This window comes from Taudactylus pleione, unplaced genomic scaffold (genome assembly GCF_031769625.1).
Source record: "Taudactylus pleione unplaced genomic scaffold, aTauple2 ptg000320l, whole genome shotgun sequence".
NCBI classification, from domain to species: domain Eukaryota; kingdom Metazoa; phylum Chordata; class Amphibia; order Anura; family Myobatrachidae; genus Taudactylus; species Taudactylus pleione.
Genome location: NW_028284721.1, coordinates 821,103 through 837,313, shown reverse-complemented (window position 1 = coordinate 837,313; position 16,211 = coordinate 821,103). Strand labels below are relative to the sequence as shown.

At 43.1% G+C, this 16,211-nt stretch overlaps 1 protein-coding gene across 1 annotated transcript in view; it reads right to left on the bottom strand.

Moving 5' to 3' along the window:
• Positions 1-8,960: 8,960 nt before the first annotated feature.
• LOC148509538 (uncharacterized) overlaps positions 8,961-16,211 on the bottom strand; it is a 28,493-nt gene continuing 21,242 nt past the window's right edge. The window contains exons 5-10 of the mRNA XM_088442992.1: positions 14,647-14,746; positions 14,195-14,448; positions 13,411-13,908; positions 13,119-13,203; positions 12,891-13,009; positions 8,961-12,378 (exon numbers count right to left, since the gene is read on the bottom strand). Coding sequence (XP_088299118.1) covers positions 10,036-12,378; positions 12,891-13,009; positions 13,119-13,203; positions 13,411-13,908; positions 14,195-14,448; positions 14,647-14,746 — 3,399 coding nt within the window. The 3' untranslated portion in view covers positions 8,961-10,035. The remainder of the gene's footprint in view (positions 12,379-12,890; positions 13,010-13,118; positions 13,204-13,410; positions 13,909-14,194; positions 14,449-14,646; positions 14,747-16,211) is intronic.

Sequence of the window (16,211 nt, the reverse complement as noted above, 5' to 3'; positions counted from 1 at the left end):
CACCCAGAATGGGAAAGGTGTAGGTGCTAATATGAATGATGACGGTTGCAGATGGGAAAACCAGTCTGTGTGACTACACTCATGAAGCCAGTGCATATAGCATTAGCATAAAGTGGTAAATCTGGCTGCAGCACCAGTCCGCACTTGCAGCCCCTTTGTGTGTGACTTGTGCTCATCATGTTTTATTATATGTTGTTGTGTAAAAATCATTATTTGGGCTTGAAGAGCTTTAGCCAACTCGCCCTGGTTTATTAAACCCAATAAAATGTTTTCTACCTGTATTTTCATTCTTACGTAGATGGAGCTGTTAAAGATGTTCTCTCTGCTTACCACTAGATTTTAGATTTCCCATGATGGAATCTCACTTATGTTTATGTGGGTTATCATCAATTGGTACATTTTGGAGATTAGGCCTTTAGAAGTCAATCTAGAAAAGGGTAACTTCTGTAGCAGGGAGAATTGTGATGCGGTGCCAGGTGTGTAACTCACAATACAGATGTCCAGTAATAGAAACTTTGGTCAAGTGTTATGAGGGCATCGCACAGTACATGGGCAGCTTCAGTTGTCAAACCCCAAAGGATAAATCATCACAGTTACTCCTGGTTGAACAATGTGATAGTCTGATAACTTTTCACCTGTTCCATATTGCTGCTTTGTTAGATGAGCTGAGGGAGGTTAGGAAAATTTCCACCACTGAAAGGGAACTGGCTGACTCCACTGACCCCAGAGGCTCAAAAAGAATCGATGTCCATAATACATTTAGGGGTCTATTTACTAAGTAGTGATAGGAGAAGTGACAAGTGATAAGATGCCAGCCAATCAGCTCCCACTGTAATTTTTCAAACACAGCCTGTGAGATGGCAGTTAGGAGCCGATTGGCTGGCACCTTATCACTTCTAACACTGCTTAGTAAATAGACCCCTTAGCGTGTACCAGTGCAGTCATTTTATTTAGGGTGAAGAATGCAACCTATCTTCTACTGCTCAGTCAACCACAAGCTGAAGGGAGTCAGAGATTTCTTTTAGGCTTAGATGACATTGTCATCTTTAGAAAGACATGTGAAGGACAGATGTTAAGGAATATTCAGGGAAAAAAGGGCAAAACCGTTAGTCAGACAAAGATAGACAGGGATGACAGAGGTAGAGTACCTAGGGGATCATGTGAGGGGATGACAAGTTAGAGCAGAGAATGTACATTCTAATACGAACCATGATCCAGTGGCAAGTACTAGCATTTTTATAGGTCATGGTTCTGCAGAGGATTTATATCTGACTATATTATTGTGTCCAAGGGGGAGATTTAATAAAAGCTTGGAAAGAGAAAATCGTGAGAGAGATAAAGCTCCGACCAATCAGCTCCTTTTATACGATTGGAAAATGCACAATGAATTAACCACACAGATTATGGTAACGTTTTTTTATTGGATGATTGGTTAATTGTATTACGTTACAATTTAAAGTATAAGGCATGCCACCCCCCTCTACCCCCCAAACAGTGATATATATGAGGTCTGTCTAAAAAGGTTTGGTGAATGGTTTGATATATCTGTATGCAACAAGGTCACTCATGCGCGCTGACATGCATGGACATGCCTGGACCTGCCCCCGGTCGGGGTTTGCCCGAGGCCACCACCGCCCTGCCATTGCTTTCATATCAACAGTGTCCTGAGCAGTGTGCGTCGAGCATTCATTTCAACAGAGTGTCCCACGCAGTGTGAGTCGAACAGCAATGGAGCTAGTCTTCCACCGGTTCCTTGCCACTGCGAAAGCTTGCAAACCAATCGTACACACTTTCTACTCACTGCTTCAAATTGGGTAAATCGGCGACGGAGACGCATGAAATGTTGGTGAAAGTGTACGGGCAGGATGCTGTGAGTAGATTGGTTTGCACGCTTTCGCAGTGGCAAGGAATCGGTGGAAGACTAGCTCCATTGCTGTTCGACGCACACTACTCAGGACACTCTGTTGAAATGAATGCAATGAGAGCGGTGGCGGTCTCGGGCAAACCCCAAGTGGCGGCAGGCCCAGACATGTCCAGGCATGTCAGCGCTTATGAGTGACCTTGTTGCAAGCGTTGCATACAGATATATCAGACCATTCACCGAACTGTTTAGACAGACCTCGTACATTCCATATATATATATATATATATATATATATACACAGCATTACTAATGTTTTCCACCACCTTCCTCTGCATTTTGAAATTTACTATAGACGGGACACATTTAGTACCATAATCTGTATCAGCTGACTACATATCCAGTGAGCACTATACATCATACGCTGTAGTTGTGGCACATGTTTCACACCAAACTCAATAATAGGCATTACAGTATAACAAATCATATGGAAGACAGTCACATTGTGGGAGCGCTTAAAACAATCTAGAGAAAAATGTGGAACGGTTAGTAACAGAAGCACAAGCTGACTGTACTGGAAATCCCACTCCCTCAAGAACATGTTTACTTACAAACCTCTCCTGTTTTGCCAGGAGCCGCCACTTTCACGGTGTGCACAATGTATCCGCCATTTGTATCCCGCTAACGAGGGGCATGAAGTAGATGAATTGTCACAAGGCTAAAATTAAAACAAAATAGAATAGAACCAAAGTTAACATTGCCTGTTTGCTCAGAAATTCATTTCACACAACCACACCAACAACAAGAGACCAAACTTCGTGCATAAATTTTTAGTTTAGCAACATACTCAACTGGCAGAGCCATGGAAAGAGATCGGATGCTCACCTGTGGTGCTATAAATACATAGGGCCGTATTCAATTGCCGGCGAAAAGTTTTTGCCGGTGAAGTCATTTCGCTAGGCGAGAACCTTTCCCCGTATTCAATTCCAAAGACTTTTCACCGGTGCGTAAAGTCTGCGCCATGTAACCAGTGGGAAAGCTTTGCCTCTGAAAGGTGGAAAAAAGTGCAGAATTTGGGGTGCAAAGTTCCAGGAACAACCATGCAGGCTTGGTAAAGTCCCCCAAAGATAAACTGCTGCAAAGAAAAATAAAATGGGAAAAATTGTTTAGAACACCCCAAAAAAGTACTTTAGTTTGGGGGCGAAAAAATTCATAGTTGGGGGACAAAGTTAAAATCTAGCAAAATAGACTCCAAGGGGGTCCCCCAAGTGTTTTTTTGATTGCGGGTGGATGCTGAAGGTGCATTTTTTAAAAACGCACTTTAGCGATTTTTAACTATGCTTGCAACCATTTTCATGTACCCCAAATGTTAAAGGACTATTCTTTACCACTTCTGTAAAGATGGTAAATAGCACCAATTGAGAGCATTTAAGCACCCCAAATACCTCCAGCAGGGCTATTCATGGGTATCCACAGTGATCCCCCATGTCAGTGTATCTTTTGGGAGGTGTCAGGCTGATTTCCCCAAATCTGACAGGACTTTTCGGTGATTTGAGTTTCGCCAGGATGAGTTTTCGCGTCCTTTGGAATTGAATAGGGCGAATCGCTGTGACGAGGCGCGACACTTTTCCAGAGGCAACACTAACGATGACGGAGAAAACTCTAGGACTTTTCGCCGGCAATTGAATACGGGTCATAGATGCAGTTTTGAAAAAGATAGAAAACCCCGTAGAGTGAGTACCTAACACAGACAACCAATCACCTGCACTCTAAATTTGATCAGTTCAGGACCAGTTGCCTGGTATACATTACTTCTACTCCACATACTGTGAATGACAGGTGTGTGCCAGGGCAGTCCACTGCACAATGTGCAATAATCTGGAGACAAGGGGCCTGATCTAGAGGTGGAAGCAGTTGCAGCAGTGACTGCGTAAATTGCCACAGGGCGACTGCGTCTGTGTTATATTAATGCCATCTAGTCGCTATAAAAGAAATTGCTTTCCAATCGCATTTGTGGTTCCAAAGCACAAAAAAAAGTTAATTTTATATGAAAAGGGGTAACAAAAAGTAGTTTAACAATTAAGATAAAATAACATCGAAAAATACATAGTACAGCCCATACATACGCTAGCGCACTGGATCCAGCATGCAGTCATTCAGTCCTGAAGCCTGCGGTCACAAGATGAAGATGACTGAGGTATACTTACAATTTAATTTACATTGGAAACAAAGGAGACAGTTGGCAGGTTTTCATTGGTCCCGGCTTCAAGTCAGTCTGGTACTATGCAGGTCATTGGTCAGTTCATACGGTGTCATCAGGGTATGGGTCAGTTCTTCAACAGTCTCTATTGTGCGTTTTCCCGACGAAGAACGAGTTTTAAACGGGCTACAACACTACATACAGAAAATGGCATTCTAAACAATAACGTTCGCATGTAATTGTGTTAAATTCCCACCAGCACACAGTAGCGTGCCAGTCACATGCTATTAGACAAGGGACAATAGTGTTGACAGATAATTGTAAAAACGATCCCATCCAATCATCTGACTTTGACAGTTAATGCCGCAGCCAATGGGCTTCCTACTGAGACGGCCACTGGCTGAGGCACTAATCCACTGCTGTGTGCACAAAGACACACCAACGGGCATTACACCATCCCTATGGAGAAGCAGATTGTCCATATGAACATGGCCACTGGGTACAGTGCAGTGCAATTTCGATCTGCATCTCGGAGCGGCCACCATTGGCATGCATACGCAGAACAAAATCATCGAATCCCGTTCCCTGTGGCCACCTCTGAATCAGGCTCAAACTGTTCCAGTGATGTGCGGTGAGGTCAATGGCTGGGGAGGCACACATGTATAAAAACAGTTTTTATATCAAAACTCTGGAGCATGCCAGGGAGTATGGCTCTGCCTCCCCTGACCACATGACCCTGGTGTGATCTCATTTGACTCCTCTGATAGGATGGCACGGTTTCAAAACACCAACAATGAGAAGTGCAGGGAGAACATGAAAAGTATAAGATAAAAAAACTATATAGGAGGGGGGTTTAAAGAGCGTACAGAAGAGAAATTTAGAGGACATATAAAGTGTACTGTTGTAGAGCATCCTCAGACCCACAAGAGGTGTTAATGGTCTTACAATGTATTTATGTAAAAGCAACACTTAGGTGCAGATTTGTTCCACAGAGGTGCAATCAAAAATAAGTTTGGTTTTACCTGCCGCAATGCCTGGAAATGCAGCCATGTGGCATGGGATCTTGTTAGGTCATTGAACTGCCTAATTATTTCCGTAAGATAATTCCACTACAATAAGATCTGTTGCAGCCTAGGGTTTTTTTTAGTTGCTTTGTTCAGAGCCCCCACCCCTCTACAAACAGCAGAGATATACTGGTTTACTTGACATCTGACATAAATTAGACAGAGTATATAACACACGTGTTACAGAACAGAGTGCAAGATCACACTTGTGCATATTCGCTGCACAATATGTGGGAGCTATATAAAGATTAACAAACTGGTATTTTGGACCAGTCCTTGGCCAGGTCTCTAGCGGTTGTGCAAATTTACCAACCTTAGCGGATTTCCTCCAGACCTCACTACCATCGACACCGCACAGTGACTTTCCCAGCTGCCAGGTCGTTTGAAAGAGTCCCAAGTCCATACTCTCCTTCTAGACCCACCTGCTTTCACACACTCTCACTAGCAGAGTGAACTTGCAGACCTCTACAGGGGCTCCTGGGCCTGATTCAGCAAGGATCGCCATTGCAAAGCTGCACGCAGGCTATAGATATGATGTATGCACACAGGCAGCTTTGCAATGGCGATCCTTGCAGATATGGTAATACAGCAGGAGGCATCACGCTTCCTGTGCATTACTTATCCGAGCTGTGTTGTCGAATGCAGCATCGGATACTCAAGCAAGCCGGCCGCCACAGAGGCGAGAAAGAGGCCTGGAAATCTCAGTCAGCAGCCAAAGATCCTGATCAAAACAGCGGAGATACACCTCTAATTCGGTATACGGGCCGTCACCCCCCCTACCTGCCCACAAATGGCAGCAGGCTGCCATTCTGCGTGAGGGATCGCAGATCCGTTCTGAACATGTGCAGAACAGGTCAGGCCCAGCCATTTTCTGCCATATAAAATTAAATAATTTGTGAGATACTATATAAAAATGGCCACTTCTGAAGTTTTTTTTTTTTTTCTTATGCTGCCTTTATAAGCTGTGTAATTACGCAAACCGGGTTCACCGACCTAGGAGTAAATGTTCTACATTGACAGCCAAACTCAAGTTCCACACTCTGGGCCTGATGCATAGCGCTCGCAAGCGGGTCGATGGTGGGGTACTGCGCACGTGCGGCATGTGCAAGCCCCGTAGCGAGAGAGAATTTCTCTCGCTCCGGGGCTCACTACAAAAGGGGCAGCTGTCGATCAACATCGTTTTCTAGGCGGAGGGGGGGGGGGGGGGTGGCTACACAAACTGAGGCGTCCCCAAAGGAACGCCTACCGTTTGTGGGAGGCACCACTGACATCACCAGTGATGTCAGTGGAAAGCTTCCTGCTCTGTTAGAGCAGGAAGCTCTCAGGGGCTTGCGACGGACGAGACCCTACCACAAGGGTCTCGTCACAAGCCCCGATGGTCGCAACCATTACCTGGTCGCTTGCAAAAGGTGTGGGTAGTCACCCACAGCTTAGCGAGCGGCCAGGAGGCAGCAACAAAAAAAAACGCCCTGATTCAGAGCGAGCGCTCTTCAACAGCGTCCGGCTCTGAATCAGGCACTCTGCTCCAGACCCTCCTGCAGCATGGATTGATGATAGCCTGCCTAGGAGTAAACATACAGCATTAACAACATACACATAAAAAGGTCCCCACTACATGACAAGTTCTTCTAGAAACCCCTGAGGTAGAAACAACAACCTTTAAGAGTGTAAAAAACAAAACAAAATCACATTACATATGAAAGTAATAACAGAACAAATGATAGTCATTTGCGGGCGATTACCAAGTGATGGAGCGATAATGACCGTTGTTATCGCTCCATCGCTAGGTTTAATCGCCTAGTGGATGGGCAGCATTATGCTTCTACCTTTTGGGATAAGGTGCCACTTTTTAGTGCCATGAAATATGTGGCGTTACCCATTACCACTGACTGAAACACCACATGAATACAGCGTGTGAAAATTACACTCATTTACATTCAGTTGCAAATTATGATCAGACAAAGTAGTGTCCTCATGGTTTCCAGATGAGGTCAAACCAAGTTGCCTTATTATTGTGCTGCAATAATGAGAAATACCAGAAAAATAGTCCGAGTTACATACATTTAATACCAGGAACTCAGCCGTTGTGAATTAAATGCAGAGTTTAATCTGCCTGTGAGTGGTATTAAACTGCTAAGGCTAGTCTGGCTGCCTCCTCCGGGCCAGGTTATTTTGGTACTCAAGTACCACCAACAGGTCATGTTTTGTGGACATCTTTAATCATGCACAGGTGAGGTCATCTGGGTCAGTAATTATCCCACCTGCTTCTACAGACCTGTTGGGAAAACTTGAGGGTTGGTGCTGAGAACCACTGCTCTACATATCTATTATATTTACATCAATATTTGTAATATGTAGCAGGTATAGGAAGGCATACCCCAATTGGGGTACAAACCTATGCAGGGGATGAAGCATGGTAAACATCTGGACTCCCTCCCTATAACATCTCATGTGTTCTACAGCAGTGACTCAAATTCAATTCGCATGTACTCCCCGACAGGTTATGTTTTCAGGAATTCTTTCTGTGGGATTATTACTGATCATAAAAAAAACAAAATAAACTAATCTGTGCATGATTAATCCTAAAACCATGACCATGTTGATGGTACTTGGTGACTGAAGTAAAGAACCAGTGATCTACAGTATCACTTCTCTGCAGCAATGACCCAGCACCCAGGGCAGGACTAACACTCTCCATCCTTTCACACACAATTAACAGACATTTATAGGAACACACTATTCAGTGCGAGGGAGTGAGATGGTGTTGTACCTTCGTAGAAAGGCCGATAACAGCACAAGTCGCCCCCCTTTCCTCTCTCAACCCGGCGCCCCGCTAAGAGAGCATGCGGGTCCTGTCTTCACCCGTGGGTCAGTGTCACGCGGGTGGTCAAAACGGCGGCGCAGCTGTCACTGCCGGTGAATGGATGCCGCACTATGACCGCAGTTCTTGGGGGCTGCCGCGCATTTCCGTAAGTGCCGGGCATGCCCAGGAGTGACAAAAAAGACACCCCCCTTTTCTTTGGCCACATGCGCAGAAGTGCCCTAGCTCTAGGTCCGGCGCCCTGCCTGCTGCCAGACCTAGAGTGAACTTTTTCGATCTCGCCCCAGACTCGTAGACTTTTGTAAGGAGCCATATGGGGATGTGAACAAACATCAGTTTGACCAGAAGTAACGCAAGTACGGCATATAGCCGCATTTACTCACACACAATGGGCTACGCGTAAATATTTGGCTTAACACCTGACGGAGTGTTTAAGGAGCCGATGAGCTGATTTGCAGACTATTTTATTTACTAAACTGCAGAATGGTCGAGTGCACACAGCATGACATAACAGGACTTCATTCAAAACCACTTCATACAATCACTTGTTTTTCCTCAGAGCGCACTAATCTAGCCGCTAACTCTTCTCCGATAAAGATAGTTTGTACTTAAAAGAAAAATGTGGTGTTTGATGCCGAAGTTGCGGAACATTACAGATTATGTCATTCCGAGTTCTGACTTCGCCGCAGTCAGCGAGACTGAGCTGTAAGAGAGTGATGCCGATCTCCGCTTAACTTTGTCCTTTTAAATGATCTGATGTTGTCACATACACAAATCACGTACATTTCATATTCCTCTAGATTGATTGAAGCATTTGTACAGAATCATGGGCAAAAAAAAAAGTTGATGCATCTATAAATGTACACTGAGGTGCGAGACTACGACATTGTCTGTTGTTGGTTCCTGTTTATACCATCAATCTTACACAAGCACAAATATTCCAATGCACATGTTTTATGTACACGTCGGAATACCAACCACAATAAAGGGGGGGGGGGGGGGGGGGGGCAAGTATTAACTATTTATGATCACCTTTTATTGAAATGTAATTTTTAGCATACACTGCACAGATATTTTTAAGAAAAAAAACAAACAAAACAATGTATTTCAAGAGGTGGAAAGGTATTACAGCCACAGAACATGTGTGCCCATTATACAGTGTTCGTCTCAGTATTCTTAACATGCAGCTGAACTGCGCTGGGTGATTGCATGCATTTACTTCATTTCTCTCCGAAAGGCAGTAACAACGTCTAAGACATCCATGGTTGGGTCTGCAGTCTCTCAGACATCAACTCGACAATTAGTTTTCTGCAGGATACCACAATGCCCGAGGAACAATTATACAATGACACCAGTATGAACTCAGCCCCCAAAAAAACTAAAAACAAAAAAAAAAATTATAAACCAGGGGTAGGCAATAATTAGCCCTCCAGCTGCTGCAGAACTACACATCCCAGAATGCTCTGCCAGTTTTGCTATTTGACCATGTTTAAACTGTCGCAGGGCATGCTGGGCTGTGTAGTTCTACAGCAGCTAGAGGGCTGCTTATTGCCCACTGCTGATCTAAACACAGGTATGCATATGAACATAGAATGGTGATCCTAAAACAAATATTTACAGAACCGCAATACAGCAGATGTGAAGAAAAAAAAAAAAAAAGAAAGGTAAGTGTGCCCCACGTAGAGCCGTTACTTACACACATCTCTGGTCCCAGGACATACCTAGCACGTTGATGATGAACAGAAGTTTAATTTGAACAGATTCCAAACTTCTGAAAAGGAAAACACGCCCTTCCTAAACAATAAGTATTTACAAACCAAAAGGATTATTGCTTGAACACCAAGAATTCGATGCACAATCCAACATTTAAAATCAAATTTTGTAAGGTTACAATTGAAAAGTTGAAGTACATTTAAATGTTGAAAGCAGTTTCCTAACATATTACAACCTGTGGATTTATGGTTTTAAACACAAACAAGTAATTTTGCTGGAAGCAGAGGTAGGACTAGCAGGGATGGAACCTTCCTAATATTTATAGTCAATTGCGTTACATTGAATTTTACTGTTCGTCTTAGCGGTGAGCGCGTGTTTAGTCAGAATCACATGTGGTTAGTACTGACAAGTCGTCCATGGAATAATCCGATACAGGTGGGGTCTTCTCTTGTATGGTCTTTGAATAATCCTTATCCACAAGAGATTTTCCATATGAAATATTCACAGGCTGCTTGGTTGCAGACAAATCGAATTGTGATGACTCGTAACCAGATGACATTAAGCTCAGACTAAAGCGTGTGCGCTTGGAAGCAGCAATAGCACTCATGGAGACATCGGGGACTTCACAAGCCATATCGGAGTCATCCAGATCTTCAAAAGATTCCACTGGGATTATAGGCTTAATTGGTGTCTTCGTATGAGGCTGTGCGTGCTCTAGTTTTATGTTCTTTCTTGGATTTTCCACTTTCATTTGCACAGTAGCACTGGCGGCAACTGGTTGATCTTCCATTTCTTGATCCTCAGAAGTTGTTAAATCTTCAGGATCGTCTTCTGTAGCCATTAGCTTGTAATAGGAGTCCAGTTCATGCTGCAGATCTTTAGTGGGACTCGTTTTAATAGTCACCTTGTTCTGCTCATGGGGCTGTTGACCTGCTGCATAATTATCTGCTTTAGTGGACTTCTGGGCTCCTGCAGATGATGATGATATTTTAATATACCCTATGTCTGGTGTTTGGCCAAACAAAGAAGATGGCAGAGACAGAGGTGCCCTTTTAAATTTTTGGTTTAGTTTGGTAGTAGCACTGTAAATGGGATTTAGCTTCACAGCAGGCACTGAAGTTGGCTTCACACTTGGAGCAATAGTTATAACAGGCTTCTTTTCCAATGGTTTTGGGACAATGGTTTCCTTGTTGGTCTTTGTTTCTTGCAAAGGTATATATTCCAGTTTACCTGTCACTGGATTCATTGAAAGAGAGGTGAATTGGGTAGGAATTTCTTTTGGTTTACTAGGTGCGTTGGTATCTGAAGGCTTTTGCACACTGGTGTTTATTCCTTTCTCTTCTTGTGAATGGGTGTATCCTGGCTTACTAGCCAATGGAGTAATGGAAGCTTTGATGTTCTTGCCTGTTTCAACTTGGGATGTACTTTTTGTTGAACTATTTGGAATGGTCACTGCTTTAGGCGGCTCCATTTTGCCAGGTGCTGTGTTAATTGGAGGCTGACATGTTTTGACAGGTGCCACGTGGCTAGCACTTTGAGTAGAAGACTTCGTCACCTGCACGTGCTGGACCTTTACAGTACCTGTTTTTTTTGTTAGATCACTGGGATTACTAGTAACTTTATGTGAAGGGTTGGAGGAAGAGGCAGCATTACTTGGGCTGGAATTAACACTACTTTTCTTAGAGCTAGAATCCACCAGTTTTGTGGGTGCTGCAGTCTCTCTTCCTTTTTTAGCCTCAGTATTATGATCAACACTATTTGTCTTTTTATTGAAAATCATATCATATAGCTCTTTTTTTCTTTTCTCCAATAACTCATTATTGGCCACTTCCTTAGTGATTTGGGAAACTGTCTTTTCATGGTTTGGTTTCACACCGCTAGAGGTCTCGTTGGTCGGTTTGACTGTGGAAACCGGTTCTGGTTTCGATACGGACTCTTTAGTTTCTTTCAGACTCACCAATTGTACTCCAAAAGCTTTGGAATCCAAATCTTCCGAAAATACCTCTGCGGGCTTACCTTTCAATATAGGGATAGCTTTGGATGATGTGCTTGAAGATTTTATAGACAAGAATGTATTGAGAGGAGCCGGCTTGCTTATTGGAGCCACGGAGGGAGTTCTTCGATGGGTCGTAGGAGCTGGCAGATCGGGTCGAACTTTAGTTTGTGTTGTGAAAGTTGAAGTAGTAGTATTAGAGGAACTGGTGGTGGATGTGGAGACTGTTGACGTGGTAGATTCAGTGGAGGAGGAAGAGGTTGAATTTCGAGGGCTTTCCTGTGTATTACTGGGCTTACACAATAATTTAATTTCAATTCCCTTTGCCTTCACAGCATGACCCTTAAACTCATCGTCTTGATCTTTTTTAGCTGCAGCCTCAACTTTTGGTGTGCTGCTAACGGTACGGCTTTTAGACTCCGATGTCTTCCAGGCATACTTCCCGACCGCAGTGGATTTAACTGCCCCCTTATCTGGAATAGTATTCCGTTCCTGGTCAGACTTGGCTGGTGAAAGAGAGGATTTGCGTTTGACATTTCTTTCTCTCTCCTCTTTCTCTCTTTTCATCTTCTTAGCTTTGCTCTGCTCAATTTGCTCGATTCTGTGCTCGTTAGCCTTGCGTTTTTGCTCTGACTGTCTGCGAGCTGCCTCCTGAGCAGCTATCAAGCCAGCTTTCTTCTTCTCGAGATGCAGTTTTTCGTAATTGATGTTAACAGCAAGGTATTTCTGGAGGATGCAAAAAAAAAAAAAATATATATAATACATTTCAAATAAAATGTATAAACCAGGTAAGAAATTGTAGCATTGCAAGTTTTAGATTTATGAGAAAGGGGTTAGTCTTTACTAGGAAACTAGTACTTTCTTTATTTTAACAATGTCTGTGGTATATAGGCATCTCGCTGCTTAAGACAAGAACATCTTAAAGCCTGCAGAAGTTCTTTTTAGCGGACTCATACAATGTAAGCCGTCTGCGGGTCTTTAAAAATGTGAAAAAAAGTCAGCACTGCATTTCCATAAAACGCACAATTTGAAAAGTTCAGGATTTATGTGGGAAGAGTTTAAGTAGTCAAGTCTCCTATAAAACTGTAAGAGGAGGGTTCATCACAGATAAGCCCCCTAGACAGACATTGACTACATCCGTACCCAGGGCTGCTCATGAACCATAGCAAAAGACTTACCACTGCCCTAAATCTCAAATAAAGCATCTGGTTTAAAGACTTCATTTTGGAAAGACATACCTCGTACTTTTCATTGTGTGGATAAGCTTTCACATGCTCTACAGCAACCTTGTGATCTGCAAAGAGTTCTTCACATAGTCTACAGTAGTATCCAGAAGTTGGGACCATGAACTCAGAACCTGCAACGTTTGACAGTAGAGCAGGCAAGTAAGAGAACATTCAAGATGTCGTCCCCCCCTCACCCCTCCTTTCCCCATTTCCAAGCCACTATATGGAGCAAAGTCTCACCTCTCAGAGTAACATTCACTTTCTTTTTTCTAACACTATTTTCAGGTTTCTCTTTAACCCAAGGCATTTGCGGCTCTCTCAATTTCTATTTGAATAGAAAGGGGAATGAACATTTCAGATGATCACACGTCTACTCATACAGTATAGAGGTAAAAATATAAATATATATTTAAAAAACTACTAGTTGTACACAAATGCCCAAAACACCCAATTTCTCAGTGATGAGTAACATTACAAGCACCCATAATCATTCAGTCATACAATAAACAGATACCGATTTTTAATGTCATACCTGACTGTGTTGTTTATCATGCAAGTGCAGGAGGAACTCCAGCAAAGTCATGAAGAGGAGATTGCAGCTCTCACACCAATGTGCACCAGAATCACAATATTCAAATATTTGAGTCATATCAAAGGGTGCAGGCTCCTCGTGGTTAGGGGATGTCTTGGAAGGCGGGGCGCTGGACCTTGGGCTTTTTGATCTCGACTTGTCTCTAGATATTAAACTATCCTCTGTCTTGGATAAACAAGACGAGCTGGGCTCTGATGGCACTTTCAAGTCAGAGTTTGATTTTGGTGGGCTGGTTCTATGCTTGGAATCGTCTGACTTCACAATACTGCTGGATAAGTCCGATGAACTGGCAGATGAGTTGACATCCCCTAATTTATTGTCAGAACCAGGTTTTGTGCCACTCTTGAGTTTGTCAATCTTTGGCACTGGGTCACTGCTGCTCTTCAAGTTAGTCTTCGTCTTGGAGTCACTACTGGCTTTTGACTCACTGTCAAAGCCCTGCGTAAGAAAAAAAAAAACATGTTTTAGTAGAAAATGAACATGGAACACTCGGAGGAGGAAAACGGGTAAGATGAATCTTAAGAAATGTATAAATGGCAGATATTTCATCGGCGAACACTAAATGGAGCTACTGGCCAAAGAGTGGCACCATTTGTGCTACTGATTAATCAATTCAATTTGGGCTCATGATAAAGAACTACTTACTGCAATTTCACTACTAAAACTTAGACAATTCTCATATGAGACACGAAAAGGAATGAGATGACCTCTGTGAAACTCTCACCCTTGAGGACACAGGAGAGCCAGGGCTCCGTTCCCGTTTCTTAGACGTTTCTTTCAATTCAGCTAACTCGGTAGGGCTGACTCCTAGGATCTCTGCCACCTTAATGAGCTTCTGCTTCTTCTCCTTTGTATCTTCAAGTTCTTGACACAGGGAGGTAAGCTGCTTCCGGGCAGATGACAAAACGGTATTCAGTTCCTCTAGAAGGGGATCCTTATGGCCAGCCTTCTCCCTTCGTTTCTTCCGCAGCAGAAGACCTGGGAGAAACAAAGCAAGTCATCATGTGCAGTCGATGGGTGGGTGGGTGTGTTATGGTGATAAGAGATTTAGAAGTACACATTTGCCAAACTCCTATTGCATTCCCTTCTCATAAAATGTTATAATGGGCAGACGGTTGACCATAATCAGACACTACGTCATTGTCCTCAGTGTAAACTAGGTGTGGTAACACTCACCTTGATGGATATTTAGCTGCTCCACCTTTGTACTGAGTGTTTTCAAATTCTCGGTCTTGGCTTGATGCACTTTCTTAAGTTCATTCAGCTCCTCCATAACCTTCAATAAATGAAAGGGTCTTTTTTTTTTCCCCCATGTCAAATGTGCATATATCTTTACATATTACATACCTAGATATGGCCCAATGGCCAGTGTGAGGAACGACGCCAGACAGCTCCGAAGCTCGGTAAGGACGTACATAGAATTGTTTAACTTCAGTCTTACTTAAAACTTTGCATGACAGTTGGGTTCGCAACCTTTTCAGTGAGTACCACCACAGTAAATCGCAGACATCACTGGAATGCAGAACTAATCAAACATGATCTAGGTAGCTTAAAACCAATGTAACAGCCAAAACAAAAATCATGATGATTAGAAACATGGAGACTGCTGATAGGGTTTAACAATGACTTACAATGAACATCATTGGGGCGAACGTATTCTCCTCGGAGAGCCTCCGAAACGTCTGTGAAGGCACTACAGTGATGTTCTTACGCTTATTTTCCCTCACACCCCTTTACAGGTGCACAGGAAAGAGTGCAGAAATTCTTTATCGAAACAAGTGGTAATGATCAGCGGGCAAAATTATGGAGAATTGATTCCCCCCCTCAAAGTGCTTAATCTGGGTGTACTCTGCAGGGTTGGAGATTCTATTCCGTTCTACCTCCTTAAAGAACACGCACAGGAAAGGGGTTTTCACACTACATGGCAAAGTATTTTGGGGAACGAAGGGAATTTGATTAAAAGAAGAAAAAAAAAAAAGAGTGATGGGGGGGGGGATGGGGGGACGGAAGTGGTGGCAAAGGTAATAGTTAAACATCTCAGGAGAAACTGCCGACAACTAGACATGCTTCTAAGTGTAGGGAGGCCAGCAGTGTGCAACAGTGTAACATCATATCAGTCTAACTGAATGTGCGGTCAACAGCTTCCCACCCATATAGGTGGAATACATTAGTCCATTATTTCCTGTCTCTCACTGATGACCGCACAGCGGTCTCCTGGGGAACGTATGGTATAAGCATAAGCAGAGACCATACGGAGAGCTGATCCCTCAAAGAGAAGCTGACCCCCCCGCAGTGATTAAGACAGAAGTACGTGGGTATCCAGATATTATCTTTAACACCTGAGGACAAATCAGCACTACAAGTGAAGTGCGTTTTAGAAGTTTTCTCACTTACCTATATCAATTATATTAGTAAATCTATTTTACACTTTTCCTTTGTACCAGTCATATTTTTTGATTCATATTACGATCAGTTTAAATACAGATTGACCAGTGTTGAGCGCATCTCTATTCCTTTCTCTCCTAATTCAGCGTTCTACCCTGATAAAATTGCCAGCTGGAGGGCATCAAGAAGTAGCTGGGTAGGGGCATTTGGAATAATGAAGTGTTAAATTCCTGACCTCATATTGATTTAAACTCAAGATTAAACATTTTATATTTTAATTCTTCTCTTCTTAAGGTGGGTACACACCTGACAAATATATCTGCAGATGATGGTCGTTCATACACACTGAACGACCA